Genomic DNA, 26,413 nt, shown 5'->3' with positions numbered 1-26,413 from the left:
ACAGTTCCGGCGTGTGCCTTTTGCAACTAAAAGGCTTATCTTTAACTTTGGTGCGTTTTTTTATGCTTAGCATGGATTTCTGCCCTGTTTTGTGAAAACTAAAACATGTAGGATAAAGTGCTTCTTCTAAGCAGAGTGGGCTTTAAAAGGCTGACTGCAAGTAAACGACTTTTGTTTTTTTTTTAAATCATCATACATACGCATATATCCTCTAATTCCTACAGATATTCACACCTATTTTAAAGTGCATTTCCTCAAATCACCTCATCCCAAAGTTAAACAGAGAGTGCTGAATCCATTTTCATTTCTATTATAATGATTTTCAAAAGGGCCTCGTTTCCTGAATCCCATTTCCTGGTCCGGTGCAGATATGTACGTATTTTATGGTACATAAAGATGACCATATTGTAAAAAATGAAAGCCTGTATACAGAGTTCCCACGCTATATTGCAGCTCATTGTGAATATTCTCATTCATCCAGGTCATTTCATTGTCAAGGCATTGAATCGATCACAACTGTATCAACCAGTTACGATCAATTCAACCAGACAACCAGAACTGTTCAGTTACAATCGATTAAATGCACTGACAATGCTCCATGTGTTAAGTGGTGTGATTACCATAACATCTGTGCTTTGTATAGGGTACTGTTTGTATGTGTTGGTGCTCTGTGTGTCTTAAAGAAGTTGAAATAAGTTGTTTGAAGGTTTGTAATTATCATAATATCAATGCTAATTACCGTTATCGCCGCTTTTCACCTGGTGTGGGTTGGTTTGGAATGCATCCCCTGCGATAAATGGATTTCACTGTACCCCCCGCTATTTGCAGGAGATAGGGACCGAGCCGACCAAGAATAGTTTGAAGAATAATTGACGCACCCTTATTGTTCCCATAAAGGAACAAAAAAAAACTATGCAGAAAAAAAACAATGAATTTGGGGGTCAGAAAATATGCGAATAAGCAGGGGTTTCCACGAATAACGGGAGATAGGTCACGCCCCACAAAAAAATCAGCGACTAAGTGAATTGCCGAACCGCAAATATGCAGGGGTCCACTGTACTGCAGTGTGATGCTGGTGTCGACAAGATGGAGTGAGAGTCTGACACAAAAACAAAGTGAAGTTGAAAAGACACATTTAAAAGTGTCCGTTAAGGAAATGTACAAAGGCTTTGAAGCAGGTGTGGTGGGTAAGGGTGGGAGGAGGGGGTCCAGTGGTGGTAGTGGTCCGAGGAGGAAGTTATAGGACCTTCTGGAGGATGGCGTTGGGCACTTCAAGGGTCTCGTCCTTCACTAGGACGATGTCATAAGAGTCCAAATATTTGTCCAGACGCTCCTCCACCTGCCGAGTGACACAAGGTTCGACATTACCAACAATCAGCAATATGGCAACCGAGATAACGTGCCATGTATTGGAAGAAAATCAGCTTAAAAATCGCAATGGTAAATAAAAACTACAACAAACATATTCAGCATGCACATATCATCCATCCAGCCATCTGTCATACCGCTTCTCCTCACTAGGGTCACGGGCGGGCTGGAGCCTATCCCAGCTATCTTCGGGCGAGAGGCGGGGTACACCCTGAAGTGGTCGCCAGCCAATCGCAGGGCACAGATAAACAAACAACCATTCGCACGCACATTAACACCTACGGGCAAGTTAGACTCTTCAATTAACCTACCATGCATGTTTTTGGGATGTGGGAGCATCAAATAAATGCAAAACAAAAATGCACTTTCCTCTCATAATAATTCCATAATCTAATAGTCTGAGGAAACAGTGACGTGTCCGCATATATTATTTGGACACATTTTATTATTTTACGGCATGAGTCGTTTACTATCTTACTCGTGGGGGCTCAGGGGTAAACCCACAACCTTCGGGTTAGGAGATGACCACCCTACCAGATTATGCAACCCAATTTACATCACATTGTAAGCCGAGTGATGTAGTCTCTCCAGCGTGTCCTGGGTCGTCCCCGGGGTCTCCTCCCGGTGGGACATGCCCTGAACACCTCAGCAGGGAGGCGTCCGGGAGGCATCCGAATCAGATGCCCCAGCCACCTCATCTGGCTCCTCTCGATGTGGAGGAGCAGCGGCTCTACTCTGAGATCCTCCCGGATACCGAGCTTCTCACCCCATCTCTAAGGGAGAGCCCGGACACCCTGCGGAGGAAATTCATTTCGGCCGCTTGTATACGGGATCTTGTTCTTTCCGTCACGACCCCCAGCTCGTGACCAGCGGTGAAGGTAGGAACGTAGATCGACCAGTAAATCGAGAGCTTCGCCTTTCGGCTTAGCTCCTTCTTTACCACAACGGATCGATCAAGGCACCCCTGTACTGAAATTTATGAATGTCTGCTAGCTCAATGCTGACACACAATGCAAAACACCATAGATGGGTTAATGAAACGAGCATTGATGATGTAAAAGTATAACTCTTTAAGCTATATCTAAACACGAAAGGTGAGGCAACACATAAAGACAAAGAATATACTCACAGCAATATATTCTTTATCTTCTGTGAAAAACTATGAATATTATTACAGGTTAGTTGTGCCAGTTTTCTTCTGCATCATCATCAAATCTACAGGCATTATGTACGTCTGTAACCTGCCCCCTGGTGGCCAAAGCGCGCACACTAGAATGAGCCACACAATCCGTTGAATTAAAGCATGAAATCATGATGCAAAAACTGTTGAATTCTTTACATTTACTACTTTATGTTTTTATAAAGTACAATACTGTAGAGTACTACTTTCTTATTGATATGTTTGGGGGGGGCTGGTATGTATTAATGGCATTTCTCTTCATTTCAATGGGGGGTAAGATGATTTCAGATAGGACTAATTTTCGTAACGAGCGTGTTGTCATGAAACCACTGGCACCACTGTAAAACAATCTTTTGTTCCATCCAGCGGCAGTTCCCACATTGGCGTCGTACCTTGTCGTTGAGGAAGCCAACCTTGAGGATGTTCTCCACGTTGGTAACACCATCGGCCATGCTGAGGTCGCCCAGCGAGTCTCCCATCAGGATGATGTTACAGTTCTCCTTCAACTGCTTGAAGTAGTCGGTGTTGCGCAGGGCGCCGTCGTGCTTGTTGTAAACGTGGATCAGCTCGCCTTTGAAGCCCCGCAGGATGCCCTGCAATAACAACGAGGGCTGCTGAACGATTTTAGAAAATAATCAAATCCACTTTTTTCCCCCCTCAATATTGTGATTGCTATTTATATGCAATTATTTTTTTCAAGGTCCTATTCTCATACATGTTTTCAAAGAACGTAAGCAATAGATTAGTCTGGTTTACAATAGTACATACAGTGTTTGGTCGCGATTGCGATTTTGGCTGCCACGATTAAATTAGCTTGATTGTCTGCGATTTTTGAAAATGCGGGCACTTCTGCATATAATTTGCAGGAGTGCCCACAACCTGGTCAGCCAGTTACCAAGGAGCAGATGTATGGTTAAGGGCTTCATGAAGGGCCGGCATCACGCTCCGTGGTCAACTTCAAAATCAAAGTCTAAAATTGCATTCATGTCCAAGTAGCTTTTATTTTGAAGTTGGCCCTCTCAGCAAGTTGGCGCAGAGGCGGCGTGTCACAATAAGACACTATTAACAATCGTTAATCACGGCTGCCTTGACTTCAACTTTTCGGCTGACCTGACTGCAGTTAAAAAAAAAGGGTAGCAAATAGAGACTGAAATCTGACGAGTTCTTTGCAGTTTGTGACCATGCACGACTGACCAAAGGTCAAGCAGAACAATGGCGATGTACCCAGTCATTGACAATTCACTATATTGACGACGAGGATTTTCAAATGAGTAGTCGGTGCTGACAGCCTAATGTTATTGCGTTTTATGCATTAACTGTATTTGCTTCCAATAAGTTGCAATTTGTGATTTCACTTTGTAATAGCATATTTATTCAGTTATGTATCATTTATTGTTATTTAAAGATTCATTTTGCACTGAAATCTGTTACATATTGTTTGTTAAAAAGTAGCGCAATAAAAAAAATCAGATTTTTCCCTAACATGAGGACAAATTGTGATTAATTATATTGATCAAAATAATCGTGATTATTGTTTTGGGCATAATCGCGCAGTCCTGTTTGGTCTCTTAAAAAATGATATCACACGTGGTTTGGAGCATGCCTCCAACTTGGAGCATTAATTGTTGAGTTTTCTCAGGCTAGTTCTGTCCAAACTAAGCCTCGTTGCATGAACTGATGAAGCCTGCTCAAATGAGAGGCGAAATGCCTTCTAAGAAAACCAGAACCTCTTTATTGAATTTTTTTAATTATATTTAGGCTTTTTTTACTTTTTTATTATTATTTTAAAAACACTTATTGGTGGGTTATCGCCACTTATTCAAGAATTTTTTTGAAAAAATAAAAATAAAAAATAAAAATGAAAAAAAAAACTTTTCCCCCCCAATGCAATTATAATGGTCGTCAATTATTCTCAGATTGTTGCAATATGCGATCTGGCCCGGTCCCTATCCCCTGCAAATAGCAGGGGTCCACTGTATTGCGGATTTTCACTTACTGCGAGTGGGTCTGAAACATATCCTGCTCAATAAACAGGGGTTCTATATACTAAACTAATAGGACTCAAATACTGCGATAAACATTTACTAAATAATACAAATGATTCTGTTTACATTATTGTGCTGAAATTATATTGTGCATGCATGCACGTCATTTTGTGTGTCACTTTCATGAACTCACATTGTCGTCAAAGTCCATGAAGTTGGACACCACCTTGATGTTGGGGTGGTAGACGCCCGCCTGGCGGATGATCTCCTCCAGGATGTCACCCAGGCCGGCGGAGAAGATGAAGACGGGCACGTCATGCTGGTGCAGGCGGTCGAAGAACTGCTCGAAACCCTCCCTGGCAAAAATGCCAAAACCACGTTGTGAGGAAAAAAGTGTGTATGTATTTTTTTTGTCGTGTGGGGTTTGTTGGTACCTGAGTGCAGCATCAGAATCTTGTACCACCTGTGGCAATTTGTCCTTCTCCATCCTCTGTTCCACCAGAAGAGTGTGAGACTTGAAATACCTGAACATGCACAAAGACAGAACATCGTATCATACCATATGATGTGGACACCATCTTGATATTGGGGTGGTATGTAAATATTCTACAACCCCAATTTCAATGAAGTTGGGACGTTGTGTTAAACATAATACAATACAGAATGCAATGATTTGCAAATCATGTTCAACCTATATTTCATTGAATACACTACAAGACAAGATATTTAATGTTCAAACTGATTAACTTTATTGTTTTTAGCAAATAATCATTAACTTAGAACATGTTCCAAAAAAGCTGGGACAGGTGGCAAAAAAGACAAAGAAAGTTGAGGAATGCTCATCAAACACCTGTTTGGAACATCCCACAGGTGAACAGGCTAATAATTGGGAACAGGTGGGTGCCATGATTGGGTATGAAAGGAGCTTCCCTGAATTGCTCAGTCATTCACAAGCAAAGATGGGGCGAGGTTCACCTCTTTGTGAACAAGTGCGTGAGAAAATAGTCGAACAGTTTAAGGACAATGTTCCTCAACGTACAATTGCAAGGAATTTAGGGATTTCAACATCTACGGTCCATATCATCATCAAAAAGTTCAGAGAATCTGGAGAAATCACTGCATGTAAGCGGCAAAGCTGAAAACCAATATTGAATGCCCGTGACCTTCAATCCCTCCGGCGGCACTGCATCAAAAACCAACATCAATGTGTAAAGGATATCACCACATGGGCTCAGGAACACTTCAGAAAACCAATGTCAGTAAATACAGTTCGGCGCTATATCCGTAAGTGCAACTTGAAACTCTACTATGCAAAGCAAAAGCCATTTATCAACAACACCCAGAAACGCCGCTGGCTTCTCTGGGCCCGAGCTCATCAAAGATGAGCTGATGCAAAGTGGAAAAGTGTTCAGTCATCCGACAAGTCCACATTTCAAATTGTTTTTGGAAATTGTGGACGTCGTGTCCTCCGGGCCAAAGAACCATCCGGACTGTTATGGACGCAAAGTTCAAAAGCCAGCATCTGTGATGGTATGGGGCTGTGTTAGTGCCAATGGCGTGGGTAACTTACACATCTGTGAAGGCACCGTTAATGCTGCAAGGTACATACAGGTTTTGGAGGAACATATGCTGCCATCCAAGCAACGTCTTTTTCATGGATGCCCCTGCTTATTTCAGCAAGACAATGCCAAACCACATTCTGCACGTGTTACAACAGCGTGGCTTCGTAGTAAAAGAGTGCGGGTACTAGACTGGTGTGCCTGCAGTCCAGACCTGTCTCCCATTGAAAATGTGTGGCGCATTACGACGCGTAAAATACGACAACGGAGACCCCGGACTGTTGAACAGCTGAAGCTGTACATCAAGCAAGAATGGGGAAGAATTCCACCTACAAAGCTTCAACAATTAGTGTCCTCAGTTCCCAAACGTTTATTGAATGTTGTTAAAAGAAAAGGTGATGTAACACAGTGGTAAACATGACCCTGTCCCAGCTTTTTTGGAACATGTTGCAGCCATAAAATTAATGACTATTTCCTAAAAACAATAAAGTTGATCAGTTTGAACATTCAATATCTTGTCTCTGTAGTGTATTAAATTAAATATAGGTCGAACATTAGTTGCAAATCATTGTATTCTGTTTTTATAATGTTTAACACAACGTCCCAACTTCATTGGAATTGGGGTTGTACATTAGAGGTGGTTAGACATTAAAGAAGGAAATATAATATGTTAGAGGTACAGTACATAAAGTAATTATTGTAAATATGCTGCATTAGAGGAATATAAACATTAAATATGATTTTAATATGGTCCATTAGAGCATTAAATAAATAACATAAACATAACATAAATGCTGCAATGGAGGTTTATAGCCATGGAATGTGCAAATATGGTATGGTAGAGGCAAATAGACTTTAAATACAGTATGAGGTACATGAAGTACATTAGGAGTATAGACAAATATATCAATAATATGCGAAATAAGAGGTGTGTCCATCATTAACGAAAATGGGGGTTGAATGCCTACAGGTGATATAAAAAGCCTACACACCCCTAAATAAAGTTCAGTTGTTGTAGTAGTCTTTTCCTGATATTTTCTTTGCTTTTTAACAGAAGTCTGAAGGTTTTGTGCTCACACTGAATGCTATTTCGAACTGTGAACAATTCCCTCCACCTTGACTAAGTCCCCAGTTCCAGCTGAAGAAAAAATAAATAAATAAAATACATGCAACAGCATGATGCTGCCACAAGCATGCTTCCCCTCTTTTGTTGATGAGCAGTGCTGTGTTTACGCCAAATTACCTTTTAGATAAACCCAAAAAAAGTCAACCTTGGTTTCATCAAACCACAACAAAATCTCCTAAACCCGTGGGAAAACGTGTTTAGCGATTACTCGACATGAAACTTTAAAAGTCGATGCAGAGGAATAAAGTCAATTCATCGATCAGTTGACAAATCAGTTCAACCCCTAAATAAAAATGTGTAGTAATGTGTATGTTCTCCTCATTTAAGGAGGGAAGAGTCAGCCATGGCCAATTAAACAGTATGAAAGGTTGAATATTTGTATTATTTATGAATAACTGTCTACTTCTGCATTGACGGTTGTGTGGTTTAGGGGTGTGAGTTGTTGTGTCAAGGTATACGCAGTCATATGGTATCTATCGCTTGAAATGTACGTGGAAATATCAGATCCATGCATCCATTTTCCATACCGCTTATCCTCACTAGGGTCGCGGGCGTGCTGGAGCCTATCCCAGCTGTCTTGGGGCGAGAGGCGGGGTACACCCTGAACTGGTCGCCAGCCAATCGCAGAAAAATATCAGATATCAGCATTAAATGGGAAATGTGTGACTGGAAGCATGAGATGTGAATCTAGCCTGAGGTGGCGTGTGCAAAGCGCCTCACCACTCAACCATGAAGGGGTACTTCTCCTCCATGGTGAGTTGCGGGTCAATCTCGATGGGGTAGTATTTGTTCTTGAGCTGCAGCAGTTTCTGGCGACACTCCTCAGTCACCAGGCTGCAGTTGTCGATGATGTCTGGAAATCGAAACACACACAGAGTTAAAAAAATGCTGAGGCTGTGATTTGGGAATTTTATTGTGGCGTAGACTCACTGTGGCACGTCGGACAGCGTTTGCCATTGATGGCGAACTTGCTTAGCGTCATGTCAAAGTCAGTGATGATCTGAGGGGGGAACAAAGGAAGAAGTGAATTTCTGAAATGGGGTACACACACACACACACGCTTCCCATGGGCTCACCACCTGTGGGAGGGGCCATAGGGGTCGGGTGCAGTGCGAGCTGGGCGGTGGCCGAAGGCGGGGACCTTGGCGATCCGATCCCCGCCCACAGAAGCTGGCTCTCGGGACATGGAATGTCACCTCTCTGGCAGGGAAGGAGCCCGAGCTGGTGTGTGAGGTGTGTAGATATAGTTGGACTCGCCTCCACGCACAGCTTGGGGTCTGGTACCAATCCTCCAGAGAGGGGTTGGACTCTATTCCACTCTGGAGTTGCCCACGGTGAGAGGCGGCGAGCGGGTGTGGGTATACTTCTTGCTCCCCGGCTCGGCGCCTGTACGTTGGGGTTCACCCCGGTGGACGAGCCTCCCTCCGCCTTCGGGTGGGGGGACGGGTCCTGACTGTGGTTTATGCCTATCCACCAAAAAGCAGTTCAGAGTACCCACCCATTTTGGAGTCCTTGGAGGGGGTGCTGGAGAGTGCGCCCGCTGGGGACTCCATCGTTCTGCTGGGGGACTTCAATGCTCACGTGGGCAATGACAGTGAGACCTGGAAGGGCGTGATGGGGAGGAACGGCCCACCCGATCAGAACCGGAGCGGTGTTCTGTTATTGGACTTCTGTGCTCATGACGGATTGTCCATAACGAACACCATGTTCACACATAAGGGTGTCCAGACGTGCACTTGGCACCAGGACACCCAAGGTCGCAGTTCGATGATCGACTTTGTTTTTGTGTCATCGGACTTGCGTCCGCATGTCTTGGACACTCGGGTGAAGAGAGGGGCGGTCACCACCTGGTTGGCTCTGATGCCGGTCCGACGTGGCAGGCCCAAACGTATTGTGAGGGTCTACTGGGAACGTCTGGCGGAATCCCCTGTCAGAAGGAGTTTCAACTCCCACCTCCGACAGAACTTTGCTCATGTTCCGGGGCAAGCGGGGGACATAGATTCCGAGTGGACCATGTTCCGCGGTTCCATTGCTGAGGCGGCCGACCGGCGCTGTGGCCTTAAGGTGGTCGGTGCCTGTCGTGGCGGCAATCCCCGAACCCGTTGGTGGACACCAACGGTGAGGGATGCCGTCAAGTTGAAGAAGGAGTCCTATCGGGCCTTTTTGGACTGTGGGACTCCTGAGGCAGCTGATGGGTACGGGCTGGCCAAGCGGAATGCAGCTTTGGTGGTCACTGAAGCAAAAAGTGGGGCATGGGAGGAGTTCGGTGAGGCCTTGGAGAAAGACTTACGGACGGCTTCGAGGAAATTCTGGTCCACCATCCAGCGTCTCAGGAGGGGGAAGCAAGGCACCATCAACACTGTGTATAGTGGGGATGGGGCGCTGCTGACCTCGACTCGGGACATTGTGAGCCGGAGGGAAGAATATTTCGAAGACCTCCTCAATTCCACCGACACAGGGACATCGGGGACAGTGCCTCTGGATTGGTAGACTGGGGTGGTGGTCGCCCTTTTTTAGAAGGGGGACCGCAGGGTGTGTTCCAACTACAGCGGGATCACACTCCTCAGCCTCCCTGGTAAGGTCTATTCTGGGGTGCTGGAGAGGAGGGTCCGTCAGGAAGTTGAATCTCATATTCAGGAAGAGCAGTGTGGTTTTTGTCCTGGCCGTGGAACAGTGGACCAGCTCTACACCCTTGGCAGTGTCCTCAAAGGTGCATGGGATTTCGCCCAACCAGTCTACATGTTTTGTGGACTTGGAGAAGGCGTTCGACCGTATCTCTCGGTGGGGCCAAAAGTGGACCAATGAAGCAAAGATGGAACTTCAAAGCTGCTTAGACTACACAGACTGGAGTGTCTTCCAAAATACAGCTGGCAGCCTGGATGAATATATGGACACTGTCACATCCTATATCAGTTTCTGTGAAGAGGCTTGTGTACCAACAAAGTCATTTTGCACTTTCAACAACAAGAAGCCGTGGTTCACTGCCAAACTTAATAAACTTTGCCAAGCTAAGGGGGACGCATATCAAAGCGGGGAAAGGGCCCTGTATCATCGAGCTAGAAACCAACTGACTAGAAATTTACATTGCAACGAGGAAGTATGCAGCAAAGTTGGAAAAACAGTTTAGGGCTAACGACTCTAAATCAGCCTGGCATGCATTCCAATCGCTGACAAATTACAAGCGACGATCCCCCCCAAGCTGAGAACAATAGCACACTAGCCAACGACTTGAATACCTTCTTCTGCAGATTTGAAAAAGACACTTTCACACCCCACACCCACCCGGCCGCACCATCGACCACAATCTCACCTCTGACTTCTGCGTTAACCATCCACGAACAGGATGTGAGACGCATCTTCAAACAACAAAAGATTAACAAAGCGGCAGGCCCAGACCATGTGTCGCCATCCTGCCTCAAAGTCTGCGCAGACCACCTTGCTCCAGTCTTCACAAAGATCTTCAATAGATCTCTGGAACAGTGCGAAGTACCATCCTGTTTCAAACGATCCACCATCATTCCAGTCTCCAAGAAACCTACAAACTTGGGTCTAAATGACTACAAGCCTGTCGCCTTGACATCTGTGGTCATGAAGTCCTTTGAATGTCTCGTGCTGGACCACCTCAAGAGCATCACAGGGCCCCTGCTGGACCCCCTACAGTTTGCCTACCAAGCGAACAGGTCTGCGGATGAGGCAGTCAACATGGGACTGCACTTCATCTTAGAACACCTCAACAGTGCAGGGACCTACGCGAGGATCCTGTTCGTGGACTTCAGCTCAGCGTTCAACACCATCATCCCCGAACTCCTTTCCTCCAAGCTTCTCCAGCTCAGCGTCTCGCCTGCCATCTGCCAGTGGATTTACAGCTTCCTGACGGGCAGGACACAGCAGGTCAGGCTGGGGGAGGCCACCTCATCCACACGCAGCATCAGCACTGGGGCGCCCCAAGGTTGTGTCCTCTCTCCGCTGCTCTTCTCTCTCTACACGAACGACTGCATTTCAACGCACCTGGCTGTCAAACTCCTGAAGTTTGCAGACGACACCAGTCATCGGCCTCATCAAGGACGGTGACGAGTCTGCATATCGACAGGAAGTGGAGCGGCTGGAGCTGTGGTGTGGCTGACACAACCTGGAGCTGAACACGCTCAAGACTGTAGAGATGATCGTGAACTTCAGGAGGCATCGTTCGCCACAGCTGCCCCTCACGCTGTCCAGCTGCCTTGTGTCAACCGTCGAGACCTTCAAGTTCCTGGTAATTACAGTCTCTCAGGACCTGAAGTGGGCGATCAACATCAACTCCGTCCTCAAAAAGGCCCAGCAGAGGATGTACTTCCTGCGGCTTCTGAGAAAGCACAGCCTGCCACAGGAGCTGCTGAGGCAGTTCTACACATCGGTCATCGAATCAGTCATGTGTTCTTCCACCACAGTCTGGTTTGGTGCTGCTACAAAAAATGACAAACTCCGACTGCAATGGACAATCAAAAGTGCTGAATGGATTGTCGGTACCCCCCTACCCACCCTTGAGGACTTGCACGCTGCCAGAACTAAGACAAGAGTGTGTAAAATCCTCTCGGACCCTCCAGATCCCGGTCACCAGCTCTTCCAGCTCCTTCCCTCAGGTAGGTGCTACCGATCAATGCAAACTAGAACTAGCAGACATTCCAACAGCTTCTTCCCTCCTGCAATCAACTTCTTAAACAGCTAACCTACAATTCCATTGCAACATGCTGCCAATATTTTTGTCTGAGTTTGCTGTCACATTTCTGTCGGGCCAATTATATATTACTCGTGCACTCACTGTAGTAGTCTCGCCACGCTGCACTATTTGCATATCTGTTGTTGACCAATAGTGGACACTCATGCCAGAGTAGCATCTGCCCCATTTGCACACTGATTGAGGAGTATCTGCAACATTTGCACAATCAACATTGTCCCAGATTATCGCACTTCTCGCTTGGAGTCTCGGCACCCTTTTGCACAATGCTCATTGCACCGGACTATTGCTATTAGTCATTCGAACTGCTAGAGGACTCTGCATCATTTTGCACAATTGTCAAAAAAAATTATAATTTGTACCAGCATTACCAGATAACTAGCAACCCTTTATTGCTCAGTGACTGTTTTTCTCAATGTCTTTATGTCTCAAAAGTGTTCTCTGTCAATTGACTGTCTGTTGTCGTACTCGAGCGGCTCCAATTACCGGAGACAAATTCCTTGTATGTTTTTTGGACATACTTGGCAAATAAAGATGATTCTGATGCTTTGGCTGGCTTGGGAACGCCTCGGGATCCCCCCGGAAGAGCTGGATGAAGTGGCTGGGGAGAGGCAAGACTGGGCGTGCCTGCTGAAGTTACTGCCCACGCGACCCAACCTCGGATAAGCGGTAGAAAATGGATGGATGGATGGGGTACACATATACCGATAATCGGGTCAATTTCGAGCCCGATTCCTCCCTTTCGAGCAAAGTCAGCAAAGGCCCGATTATTGGACGTCCTTCAAGTTTATCCTAAGCGATTATACTGCGGTGTGGTGTGTGTTATGTCATTTTTCTTCTGCATCTATCTCATGCTGCACTTGCACATTGTCACCAGCGGGTGTCAGAGTTGAACCCACCTGAAGCTTGGAGGCTCCTCCCTTGATGAGGCCGCAGATGATCTGCTCCACCCTCTCGGGGTCCCTCATGTGCACCGTCTTCTTCTCAAACTGAGGCATCTGAAAGCGGAACAGAAGACGACGTTACTGGAGATGGCGTGACGTGATTTCAAGTGTTTGCATCATGCTTGCGCGTGTCTCAACATGTTTCCACTTCATGAACAGTATGTGGAGATCAAGAAGAGGAGCGTGATGAAGAGGTATGTTGAGGACATGTTCTGCATGCCTTGACTTAAAGTGCCCTTAATGAATGCATCATGAAATCAAGTCGTCGCTGTCAGGCAGACAACCTATATGTCCAAATATGGTCAATACCGCATTTTTTCCCCACAAATCAATTATTGTCATTTTTACACAATATCAACCAATTTAAAGTGGTGAAAATAGCTTTGGAACAAAACGATTAACTCTTGGACACTTGAACTGAGAAGTGTTGCAAGACTTCGCCTCGTCCTCAAGCCACGGGAGCTGTGTGGCATTATGTCGCCTCAAGATTGAAAGTCTATGTTCCTCAAAATTGAAAGTCTATGTTTTTTTTGTGTGTTTTTTTTTAAGACAATAACGAGAAAATGGTTAGGTTGGAAACATTTCAGTAAGCCTGTTTTGAATAATTGGACAGCTGTAATGATGTGGTCTAGAAGGAACTGTGTCAGCCACAAGGATAAGTTTGCATGCAGATTAAATTCTGCCCATTAGACACACATTAATCAGCTCTTCCTTTCATTTAATGCATCACTCATGGGTTTAAGACAAAAAGAGTTTGGGAAAATGATGTAACTACAGTCATTTGCTTTTGTGAAGTCTGTATGGCTGGTGTCGGTGATGGGTCTACCAGTTTAATCATTGGCATCATACTAAATTAGCGATTTCTTTTGTATTTTAAATTAGCGATTGAACATGATTTGGGGGTGCTATTGTGTTGATGTTGATACACAACAGTATACGACATAATATAAGGTATAATGCCAATTTGAACGATGCAGTGTTCGGTAACTCAAGCAATTTGGAGGGTTTTTTTTTTGTTTTAATTTCCTGAAAAGTTGTGATTATGGAGATGATATGCTGAGTTTCTACCTGGTCCATATCCCCTTAAAGTGGCAGTTTAAACCAAAATGTCCGACTTCCTGTTCACTTTCAGGCGTGGGTCTTGTCCTGTCATGCAAAATATGTCTACCAAATTTAACATCCACCTACAAAACTGGTGTCTGGAACACATTTATTGTTTTTCCTGTGAAACGGGCACTCGCCAGTCAAAATGCAACAAAAACATTTTCATGTGCTGAAATTGTGGGTTTTTGTTAAGCATGTTTAAGCTCTAAAAGGGTGATTAAGTTGCAGTAATAATAATAAAATAACATGACGAAGACTCAGTATGATGCAAGTTAAAATACACACAAGGGTGACAGATCACACAAACGCATACGCAAACACACACACTTACTTACCGGGGTTGTGTAGTCTGTGGACAACGAGTGAAGAAAAGAATGTGCGGCTAAAGATTATTTATATAATGGTAGAGGGGGGAGGGGTGGAGCCTGAGACCCCTCTCTCATGCACACACTTAACAGCTGATCCATGTCAACAAACACGCACACACACACACACGCACACACACACACAGACTGGGGAACATAAATAGAAGAGAAATAAGACCAGTGGAGGAGAGAAGTTTGTAATCTGCTCTTGTTGTCATGTTACCTTTGACTTTACACTCAATGAGACCATCTGCTGAACGTACACATTTTAGACACACACATTAAACATATACACACACAAGCTACACATTCCAGCGATAAATAACTCGCACAGGCACGAAAGGCCAACCGGGGTTAAGGTTCATTGTGTTTGGTTTAATTATAGACACACATGCATACACACAAACACGCACGCATTTTGACTTGACAGGGACAAGAAACCGGTGTCTCGCATTAAGTGTGAACAAGCACGCATAGACCTGTATACAGTTAATCGATTACGCTGTCATTAATTAAAATGGTAGACCACGTCATAATACCTCACAAAAGCAAATGACTCCGGTCAAAGGATTTTCTCAAAATCTTTGGGATGATGGGTAGTTCCTTGTATTAAGTCAAACAACCTGATGAATGTTTTGATCATTTTTTAGTCAACTCTTTTTTTCACTTTTTGAATGTTGGCTTCATTTTAACCTAACATGGAACATGTTTATTAATGTACAAAATATTTTGTAGTTTGTTAAAAAAATAAAATAGCTCGTGTTCAATGGGGGGGGGGGAAAGTTTTTTTATCTAACCTAATTTTTCAAAATTATAAATTTTAGAGCTTTAACTGCAATACCGCAACATTTTTGCTTAAGGTTATCATACAGTCACAATCTGAGACCGGCACATGCCTATTTCATATACAAGGTAACTCAGTGTTATCCATGATGAAGATTAAAAACATGAAACAAAAAAAAAAATAGCTAAAGACGTTTAAAAACAAAGTACAGGGGAAAAAAACTTCTTAATACAATTACTAAAAGACAGTAAGTACAGTGCAAGTAAAAGCTTTTGCACAGCCGATCGCTTGAACTATGTAATTCACTGCTTAGTTGCAGTACAACCTTTTAACCAATAGAGGGCCAAGAGACTGTAAGAGTGTCATAAGGACCATGACTTGCATTGGCTTTTGCGTGTACATAATCACCAAATAAAGGTAAAGCGATGTTTAATGATCACTGAGCCAATTCATTGGTCATTTATTTTTTTCACCTTATCTTTAATATATTCAACTACAGTTTTTTTCCATAAAATGTATTTATTGTTAATATTTTTGGCTGCTGGGAACGAATTAATTAGATTTATATAATTTCCTATGTTGTTAGATTTCTTTTTGTACCGGCTTATCATGAAGACCAAGGTGTAATTTCTTACTGCAATGCCCTCACATGTGGGGAAAGACAGCCACAGTAACACACTCACATAGAAGCTGCTGTCGGCCACTGCTCATCCCCAGACACTCACATGCAGACTCGCCACACGCCACCCCACCGGGTTACCGCCTCTTAAAGGCACATGCATGTACACAGAAACAACAATACCTGCACTATTTATGCTTGCGATTTGTTTTTTTAACTGCTCAAATATGTTTACATTTTTTAAAAAAAAACATCTTTTAATAAGTTTGAGTGTCTAAATAAATACAAAAGTGTTTAAAGCGCGTGGAGGAGTAAAACTATTTTTTAAAATTATACAGTCCTTATATCTCAGATTTTCACCTATTGTGGATGGGTCTGCAACTTTACGTGTCATACAATTCTCAATTAATCCTTTTTGCACGTTCAAGAGGAAGAACACTGTTGACCCACACAAAACAAGACTACTATTGCTGCTGCTGCTTTAACAATAAAAAAATAAAAATAAATAACATGACAAAGTGTCCCGGGACAAGTTCCGCTGAGGAAGAGCTGGCGTGACAAGGATGCGAGTGCAACCCGAGAGGGAGGCTTCACATAAGTTGAACGAGTCCCCCTCGGTGAAACGAAAAACTAGGTCAAAGCTCCAGTTGCACCATAACAACATAGCTAAACCATATTGCATCAGCCAGATTTTATGCATCAGCAGCTCTTTACAATAACCATGCTGTGCTGTTGAGAGTCTGTACTTATGTAGTCCCCCTTGCAATAGTCAAATAAATTTTAAAAAATTAAAAGTGCTTTCATTCGCGCTTATCTAAGCGTAGCAGTCACGGGAGGCTTTAAGTTCCACATGAACATCAATGTTATCACGCTAACTCGCACATGAGCAGGCAATCACGCGCTCTTGTTGAGATCACGTCTGACCCACAAACATTGGAGCTGGGAAAAAGTATTGTAGAGCTCACACAAAGTGGAACAGTGGAAGTTTTATATGAGTGAAAAAACAAATCCTCAAATGTCCATACTGAGCGATGTGAAAGTACCAAGGAGTATTAGAGCCCAGTGATGCTGGTACCGGCACTCCAAAAATCCGCCATTTTGAGTAACGACCAAAGTAACGCGTTACTTTTCCCTGGAAAGTAATTGGACTAGAGTTACTTCTTCAATCCAACAATAGTTCCTTTTGCGTCATCAATGACTCTCACGAAATAGTAATTTGCAGCTGGTGATTCAAACAAAGAGCAGTCCAAGTGTGCAGAAGCATTTAACCAAGACCACCCTTTCTTCCAATGAATAGGAGAAAGCGATTGGGAAGTTATTGTCGACTCTACAATGCCCAGTGACGCAGTACCATAAGAGTGCAAATAAATGAACAATTTCACTGTCGCCACACTATTTTTGTTATTTTCCTTACTAAAAAGTGTATTTGATTGTTGTTACGTTTTTATTTACACATTAAGAATACAGTCTTACTGGCATGTTAGATGTGCAATGCATTGTGGGTTAATTATTCACACAGAGTGTGCGATAATCAATCGGTCATGGTGGCCAAGGACTGACTCACTGAAAGACTAACATTACTTAGATTAAACAATATTTACAAGGAAAAGTGAGAACTCTCAACTTGGTCTGTGAGCTGCACGGCTGACGTCACGTAATAAGAAAAAAAAGTTTTCTCGCTCTTCGCATCAAAATTACTGTGCTGGGAACAATGGTGTGTGTGTGTGTGTGTGTGTGTGTGCATCACTCACTTTCACGTTTACGCACACGCACGGTTGCTTTCATGGACCACAATCGGCAGTGTCCTGAGAATGGTGTGCTTGTTTACGTTTAGGAACTTACTGTATTGTGTTGTCATGTCAAGACTGCACTAAGTTGCTAATTTAATGTGGCTTCAACTACACTAATATTTAAGTTATTGCTTCATGTTGATGAGCTCATTCTGTAACTTGTGTTGCGTAAATTACTAAGTAAAGGGTACGGTTAAGATAATGCTTTTTTTGTACTGTGGATAAGTGATATTCCTGCCCCTTGGCAGCTGCCCAAAGTAACTAAAAGGTTAGTTAATTTTGAAAGCAAGTAATCAGCAAAGTAACTACGGTACTTTTAAACTCAAGTAATCAGTAAGGTATCTAAGTTACCATTTCAAGGTAACTGTGGCAACACTGCACAAGTACTAATTTGAAACTGGTAATTCGAACAAAGAGCAATCCGGCTGTGCAGAAGCACTTAACCAAGACCGCCCTTTTTTTTTTTCAACAAATAGAAGGAAGTGATTGGGAAGTGACTGTTTATTACACAATGCACAGTGACAGTGCGGTACCATAAAAGCGCAAAGAAATGCACAATTCCACTGCCGTGACACTATTTGTTATTTTCCCGAGTAAAAAGTGGATTTTATTGTTGTTACTTTTTAATTTACACATTAAGAATACAGTTTAACTGGTGTGTTAAACGCTCAATGCATTGTGGGTTAATTATTCATACCAAAGTGCGCGGTCATAAACCGGTCATGGAGGGTAAGGACTGACTCACTGAAGGACTTACCATACTTACGTCGCTCGAATAATATTTACAATGAAAAGTGAGAACTTTCAACTTCGTCTGGAGTCCGGACTGTGAGTTGGTTTAACGCGCTGCACGGCTGACGTCATTGCGTAATTGCCCCACCCCATCCCTGTCAATCACCCACAGCTTTGCTTGTGAAAGAGCTGGTTAAACTTGTCACCGGGAGCAAAAACGTTTTCTCACTCTTCGCATCAAAATTTCTGTTGTGGGAGCAGTGGTGTGTGTGTGTGTGTGTCACACAATTTCGCATTTACGTACACGCACGCACAAACGCACGCACAGTTGCCTTCGTGGACAACAACCGTCATCAACAACCGTCTATCAGTTAAGAGTCTTCAGAGAAGTGTAGTGAGAATGGTGTGCTTGTTTACGTACTTACTATAATGTGTTGGCATGTCAACTCTGCACTAAATTGCTGATTTAATGTGGCTTCAACTACACTAATATTTAAGGTACTGCTTCATGTTGATGACATCATTCTGTAACTTGTGTGGCGTACGTTACCAAGTAATGGGTACGGTTGGGCTAATGCTTTTTTTGTACTGTGGATACGTGATATTACTGCAGCTACTGAAGTTACTTTTTTTCTAACTTAGTTACTTTTGAAATCAAGTAATCAGTAAAGTAACTCTCAAAAACAAGATTGTTTCTCCTCAAAAAACAACTTATTTTCTAAGAAAAAAAAAATACAAGAAAACGTAGGAAAATATTATTTGAGTGTTTTGAGTCAAGAAACAAATTCAACTAATATGTTAAGGCAACACTGTACTCTACGACAGTTCTGTTTATGTAAAAAAATAATAATAAAAAAAAAGGGGGGGGACGAAAACTATCTCGGTCCATGATCTAAAAATCCCTGTCGTGATTTGGAAGTAGGGAATGAGTGAATAATTCCGAATGCAGCGGCTGGGTTCGGAATCATTCACTCATTCCCTACTTCCTAATCACTAGACAGGGCTTTTTAGTGGACTTTTTACTTTTTAACTATCTATGTCTAAGATATAGAAATACTTATACAGTGAGAAGGGAATGGGTTAATGATTTCCAACACAACCAAAATGTTTGCATGAAAAGGAGTTGAAAAATGCATGCATAGTGTCTACAGTGCAAAGACCTTGAACGTCGCACCGTGGCCTCGCATAGGGGAAGCCGTTCCAGTTGCCATGGCGACCGCCATCTGTTGCCACTGATAGGAGGAGGAAGTGTGCAACAAGTGTGTGCTCTATGGTTGGAATATTCCATTTTAAATTTTTGCAAACAGCTCTGTGCAACCAGCGCCCCCTGCTGGTACCAAGAGTATTTACCACGAGTGGAAATGTTTTAAAATGATCACAAGGCCACTGCATTTATCAACAAAATGAATACTAATGCATGTATCTAAATAATATCATTTCCTCAAAAAAATATTTTTTTCTCAAAGAAAATTCAATGATTTTCTCCCAGTATTACTAGTGTTTTTTCCTCAGTACATTTTCATGTACTGTAATAATGTTTTTCTCCAAAAGAAAAAAAAATCTCTCCTTGTTAAATTTCAACCTAATTATTATTATGATTCTTTTCTAAAAAAAATTACTTTTCTCCTCATAATGGGAATATTTTTCTTTGAAAAGCTATATTGCAACATTTTCCTCCTCATATTACAACTTTTTTTGGCAAAAAATAAACTTTTTCTCTCCCAACATGTCTTTCCTTGTTAAATTTCAACTTTGATCTCATAATGTTCTGATTTGTTTCTCCCAAAAATATTACTTTTGTTTTTCTCGAGATTTTTTTGCAAAAAAAAAAGACTTTTCAATGACGTCCTGATGATATAGTTTTCTTTCTTGAATAAATAAGGCTTTTTTCCTTTTAATATTACCAGATTTTCTTGAAAAATAATACTACTACTACTCTTGTCGTTAAATTTTAACATTAACCTCCTAATATGTTTTCCTTGTCAAGTGATGTAACTTTTTTCTCCTAATGTTACGACTTCCCCCCCCCCAAAAAAATCGGACTTTTTTTCCCTTGTATTCAGACTTACTTTCTTAAAAAAAAATACAACTTTTATTCTCCTAATATTACAACTGCTTTCCTCATTAAATTGCAACTTTTATCTAGTAATATTCAAAATGTTTTCTCAAACAACCCTTTTCTCCTAACATTATGACTTTTTTCCTTGTTAAATTCCAACTTTTATATCATATTACGATGTTTCACAATTTATATTTTACTTTTTTCTTATAAGACTTATTTCTCCTAATATTACGACACTTTTTTCTTCCTGATATTATGAAACTTTTTTTTATTTTTTTTTTATTTTTTTTTTTTAAATCTGACTTTTTATGATTTATTTCTGAGAAAAACTATGCCTTTTTTCTTCTAATGACTTTTTTCTTGAAAAAAATACCTTTCTCCTAACATTATATATAACTTCTTGTTAAATTTAAACTTTGCTCGTCATACAGCATTGCATTTTTTTCTACCCACAAATATTGAATTTTTCCTTCAAAAGTATTATTCTCCTTACATTACAACTTTTTCTCCTGTTACGACACTGTCTTGAAAAATAAAACTTTTTGCTTGTTAAATTTTAACTTTAATCTTGTAGTATTATGGGTTTCTTCTTGAAAAACACTTTTTTCACCTAATATTTCATCCTTTTCTAAAAAAAAAAAAGTAAATACTTTTTTCAATTCTGTGAAAGAAATAGTTTTTCTATTAAGATTTTTTTTTATCCCAAAAGTATGACTCCTTCTCCTGATAGCACAACTACTTTCTTCTATTACAACTTTGTTTTTTTAAGAAAAACAAAAGACTTCTTTGCTTCTTATATTATGAGACCGTTTACTGAAAAGTCCAACTATTTTTTTCTTGTTAAAATTTAACATTAGTATCATAACAGTTTGTCCCATTTAAATAATTGTTGAGTGCAGGTGCAGTAAAAAGCTGCAGGCGCAAACAAAAAGATTATTAGTATTGTTTTCATTTTGATCAGTCGCAAACAAAAAGATTATTATTATTATTATTATTTTAGTTTTGATTTCCTGTGGTCCAACCCTGCAGCAACCGTGTTGTTTGTCTTTCATGCGTCGCTGTCGTCGCTTTGAGGCCAGCAAGAGGCACGCCGATGACTCGCCGACGACTGGAACGCAACGCAAACGTCGACATTTAAGAGCTAGGACGGCGCTCCGCATACCTCCCACATGAATCATATATGGACATACAGTTGAAGAGCAGGCCTGCAGCTACAAGTAAATATCATGTAAAATTTCTTCTTTGCACGCTACTAACTAACCGTCAATGTTAACATTCTTACATGGACATTAAACACTGTGACATAGGCTTCGAAAGTCATGTTAGTTAGCGCTACACAATTCAGAATGTTGACTCTGCGGCCACAGCATTAGGTACACCAACAAAATACAGTATAAAGCAGGGATGTCCAAATTGCCTTGACTTTTTATGTTAAATTTCAGCTTTTAATTCATTTTACTATTTTTTTCTAATAAAAACATTACTTTATTTCCTGTTAAATTTGAAATGCAATCTTGTAATAATATGATTTTTTTTTCAAAAATATGTTTTTTACTTGTTAAATTTCCACTTTAGTCTCCATCCACCCATCCATTTTCAACACCGCTTATCCTGGTTAGGGTTACGGGGCGCTGGAGCCTATCCCAGCTGACTTCGGGCGAAAGGCGGACTACACCCTGAACTGGTCGCCAGTCAGTCGCAGGGCACATATAGACACGGACAACCATTCGCACTCACATTCACACCGTCACTGAGTGGGAAATGAACCCATGCTGCCCGCACCAAAGTCAGGCGAGTGTACCACTAAACCATCAGTGACTCACTTTAGTCTCATAATATTAATTTTGTTTTGTTTTTTTTAACTGTCCTAATATGATGCCTTTTTCCCTTGTTACATTTTTTATTTTAATGCCATAATATTAGGATTTGTAGGACATGTTGCCACCCCCTGAAAGAAATCTGTGACCTGTAACAGAACACTGAGAGTTTTTTTGTTGAGATATACCTAGAGTGGTACCTTGCGATAAGAGTGCCTTGACTTTCGAGCTAAGAGCTGCCACTTGATAAATTTTTTGTCTTGAGATACAAGCAAAATTTAAGATACGAGTGCGCTTCAAACCCCCACCGCTAGATGACGGCAGCACACCTCACAACATCCAGCCATCATCAATTCACATTGTTTTCCTTGCAGTGGAAGGACAAAATCAATTGGTGGTGCTAATGAACCATTGAGCCGTTTTGCCAAATACTAATAAACCCACAGAAAAATAACAAGGAAGGAAAATACATGAGGTACAGTTGTGTTTTGCGCTCACATTTTCCATGTTTGCTTGTTATATTGAAAGCAAAGTTTATTACTGTGGGTTTTTATGCAGGGCAATACTGTTGAGAGTGCCAATGATGCTCGATTAAAAGAACTGCCTTTGATAATCACATTGGAATCTGTTTCAAATATTTACACAATGTGTTTTTTGTGCTATTTATTGTACGAGACCTCCAAAAGCCACTTCCAACTTCCACTTTCCTGCTTGGCTGGTTTACTGCTGGGGCTTGCATAACACGCATGAAGAGAGTCTGACAATGGAAGCAGCAGCTGCTACAAGCAACTACCGGTGGGTTTGTGACACAACTTCGACGAGGGTTTTTGTCTGGTTGTGCGGTCCCCCAAAACAAATTTTAAAAATAAAAATCTATCTGCCGGTGACCTCTAAAACAGCTGCTGTTGCTGTTCTTGGGTCATCCGCGCATGCGTGGAACAACACCAAAGTCGTTGATGATGTCTTCAAAATAAATTGGCGTCTATCATTTATGCGCTACTGTCTTAGAATTGACTTATAATCGCTGTCGCCAATTAATATGAATGAAACCACACAAATACTTTAAAGTCTTATAATAATCAGGGACGTCTCGCTAGGATGGCAGTCAAACTATCATGAGATTTTATTTTGAAGGCACGTAACGGCCACTTTCTGCGTTTTCCTCCTACTAGCTTGTCGCGCACCTTGTAGCTGTAATGTCGCTTCAAAACTCACCATTTCGATGATTCTCGTCTTCTTCCCCGCTCGTTTCTTCTTTGCGACTATGTACTGGGCCAGAACCACGCCGCCGAACAGGGCGCACACGCTCGCGCTGGCTGCGGCGCCCACTTTGACGACGGCAGTCCGGTCCATGGCGGCACGCTTGGATCTCCGCCACCCTTGCCGAGAGGAGTCCTCGTGTGTGCTGCGAGTCTCCCCCGGGTTCGGTCGCTGCTAGCAGGGCAGCCGGGTGACGTCACTGGCGGAAAAAGGCGCTTCCGGAGCTCCCATGCAGACCGAGATCGTCTATTACTTACATGTCTGACTTCGGGTAAGGAGTCAATGAAATGAAAATGTCCATCCATCCATCCATTTTCTGAGCCGCTTCTCCTCACTCGGGTCGCGGGCGTGCTGGAGCCTATCCCAGCTATCATCGGGCAGGAGGCGGGGTACACCCTGAACTGGTTGCCAGCCAATCGCAGGGCACATACGAACAAACAACCATTCGCACTCACAGTCATGCCTACGGGCAATTTAGAGTCTCCAATTAATGCATGTTTTTGGGATGTGGGAGGAAACCGGAGTGCCCGGAGAAAACCCACGCAGGCACGGGGAGAACATGCAAACTCCACACAGGCGGGGACGGGGATTGAACCCCGCACCTCAGAACTGTGAGGCTGACGCTCTAACCAGTCGGCCACCGTGCCGCCGAAATGAAAATGTATTGCACATAAAATTCAGTTTTACAAAAAAAAAAAATTAATGTTGAAAAACAGTTAATGATTACATGCAAATGTTTTTACTGTACTTAAAAGTTAAATACAACTGAATTGTACTTAAAAAATTGAAAAGTAAAACTTGGACTGAACAAAAGTTCCAAAAAAATGTATGCACTGGATTTTTTCTAATTAAGAGAAAATAAATGACTTTTTTTCCTCCTATCACAAGCTTTTTGTACTGTACAGTAATCCCCCCCCCCCCCCCCCCCCCCCTCCATCATTGGGGTTAGGTTCCAGACCCATATATATATATATATATATATATATATATATATATATATATATATATATATATATAGGCGGCACGGTGAGTGACTGGTTAGCACATTTGCCTCCTTCCGCCTGTGTGGCGTTTGCATGTTCTCCCCGTGCCTACGTGGGTTTTCTCTGGGCACTCTGGTTTCCTCCCACATCCCGAAAACATGCATGGTAGGTTGATTGAAGACTAAATTGCCCTTAGGTGTGAATGTGAATGCGAATGGTTGGTTTTTTTTCTATGTACCCTGCGATTGGCTGGCGACGAGTTCAGGGTGAACCCCGCCTCTTGCCCGAAGACCCTAGTGAGGATAAGCGGAACGGAAGATGAATGAATGAATATATATATGTATATATAAGTATAGAGTCAGCCACTAATTGTGCAAGTTCTCTCACTTAAAAAGATGAGAGAGGCCTGTAATTTTCATCATAGGTATACCTCACCTATGAGAGACAAAATGAGGGGGAAAAAATACAGAAAATCACAGTCTGATTTTTAAAGAATTTCTTAGCAAATTATGGTGGAAAATAAGTATTTGGTCACCTACAAACAAGCAGGATTTCTGGCTCTCACAGAACTGTAACTTCTTCTTTAAGAGGCTCCTCTGTCCTCCTCTCCTTACCTGTATTAATGGCACCTGTTTGAACTCGTTGCGAGTATAAAAGACGCCTGTCCACAACCTCAAACAATCACACTCCAAACTCCACTATGGCCAAGATCAAAGAACTATCAAAGGACACAAGAAACAAAATTGTAGACCGACACCGGGCTGGGAAGACTGAATCTGCAATAGGTAAGCATCTTAGTGGGAATAAATCGACTGTGGGAGCAATTATTAGAAAATGGAAGAGATACAAGACCACTGATAATCTCCCTCGATCTGGGGCTCCACTCAAGATCTCAGACCGTGGGGTCAGAATGTTCACAAGAACGGTGAGCAAAAATCCCAGAACCACACAGGGGGCCTAGTGAATGACCTGCAGAGAGCTGGGACCAAAGTAACAAAGGCTACCATCAGTAACACACTACACCGCCAGGGACTCAAATCCTGCAGTGCCAGACGTGTTCCCCTGCTTAAGCCAGTACATGTCCAGGCCTGTCTGAAGTTTGCTGAGAGCATTTGGATGATCCAGAAGAGGAGTGGGAGAATGTCATATGGTCAGATGAAACCAAAATAGAGCTTTTTGGTAAAAACTCAACTTGTTGTGTTTGGGGGAGAAAGAATGATGAGTTGCATCCAAAGAAAACCATACCTACTGTGAAGCCTGGGGGTGGAAACATGATGCTTTGGGGCTGTTTTTCTGCAACGGGACCAGGATGACTGATCCATGTAAAGGAAAGAATGAATGGGGCCATGTATCGTGAGATTCTGAGTGAAAACCCCTTTCCATCAGCAAGGTCATTGAAGATGAAACGTGGCTGGGTCTTTCAGCATGACAATGATCCCAAACACACCGCCTGGGTAACGAAGGAGTGGCTTCGTAAGAAGCATTTCAAGGTCCTGGAGTCCCCTAGCCAGTCTCCAGAGCTCAACCCCATAGAAAATCTTTGGAGGGAGTTGAAAGTCTGTGTTGCCCAGCGACAGCCCCAAAACATCACTGCTCTTGAGGAGATCTGCATGGAGGAATGAGCCAAAATACCAGCAACAGTGTGTGAAGACTTACAGAAAACGTTTACACATACAAACAAACAACCATTCGCACTCACAGTCATGCCTCCGGGCAATTTAGAGTCTCCAATGAATGCATGTTTTTGGGATGTGGGAGGAAACCGGAGTGCCCGGAGAAAACCCACGCAGGCACGGGGAGAACATGCAAACTCCACAAAGGCGGGGCTGGGGATTGAACCCGGGCCCTCAGAACTGTGAGGCTGACGCTCTAACCAGTCGTTCACCGTGCCGCCACATTGAGAATCACTGGGCTAAAAAAAATATTGCCATTCAGCAAAAATAGCAATTTAGTTTTTTCATCCAGTTTTTACAATACACGGACTACACTCAAGTCTCGACATTGACGGCTTAAATGTATTA

At 42.5% G+C, this 26,413-nt stretch overlaps 1 protein-coding gene and 1 long non-coding RNA gene across 3 annotated transcripts; one reads left to right on the top strand and one right to left on the bottom strand.

Annotated features, from left to right (window-relative positions):
* Positions 1–169: 169 nt before the first annotated feature.
* On the bottom strand, positions 170–23,510 carry nt5c3a (5'-nucleotidase, cytosolic IIIA). 2 transcript variants are annotated; one of them, XM_061776706.1, is made up of 8 exons: positions 23,365–23,510; positions 12,832–12,930; positions 8,149–8,218; positions 7,939–8,071; positions 4,968–5,057; positions 4,727–4,889; positions 2,941–3,141; positions 170–1,339 (listed from the first exon to the last, which is right to left on the bottom strand). In XM_061776706.1, exons 1-8 carry the CDS (start codon positions 23,500–23,502, stop codon positions 1,238–1,240), a joined length of 996 nt encoding a protein of 331 aa, XP_061632690.1. In that variant the 5' UTR covers positions 23,503–23,510; the 3' UTR covers positions 170–1,237. The 2 variants fall into 2 exon arrangements, with proteins under 2 accessions (XP_061632690.1, XP_061632691.1); XM_061776707.1 differs by lacking the exon at positions 23,365–23,510 and adding an exon at positions 14,316–14,374.
* LOC133479558 (uncharacterized) lies at positions 12,939–23,567 on the top strand. Its single transcript, XR_009788995.1, has 4 exons — positions 12,939–13,070; positions 21,407–21,549; positions 22,825–22,944; positions 23,428–23,567. It is a non-coding gene; the product is annotated as an uncharacterized LOC133479558 (long non-coding RNA).
* The last annotated feature ends 2,846 nt before the right edge of the window (positions 23,568–26,413 follow it).

The sequence above is a fragment of the Phyllopteryx taeniolatus genome, chromosome 6, assembly GCF_024500385.1.
Source record: "Phyllopteryx taeniolatus isolate TA_2022b chromosome 6, UOR_Ptae_1.2, whole genome shotgun sequence".
Lineage (NCBI taxonomy): Eukaryota > Metazoa > Chordata > Actinopteri > Syngnathiformes > Syngnathidae > Phyllopteryx > Phyllopteryx taeniolatus.
This window is presented reverse-complemented; position numbering and strand designations above follow the sequence as displayed.

Excerpts from the sequence above, each read along its gene's own strand:
- nt5c3a (XM_061776706.1), bottom strand. The coding sequence starts at position 23,502 with ATGGACCGGACTGCCGTCGTCAAAGTGGGCGCCGCAGCCAGCGCGAGC. Across the intron at positions 3,142-4,726 it reads TCATGGACTTTGACGACAAT|GGCATCCTGCGGGGCTTCAA; the intron begins GTGAGTTCATGA and ends TTGTTATTGCAG. Across the intron at positions 1,340-2,940 it reads TTGGCTTCCTCAACGACAAG|GTGGAGGAGCGTCTGGACAA; the intron begins GTACGACGCCAA and ends GTCACTCGGCAG.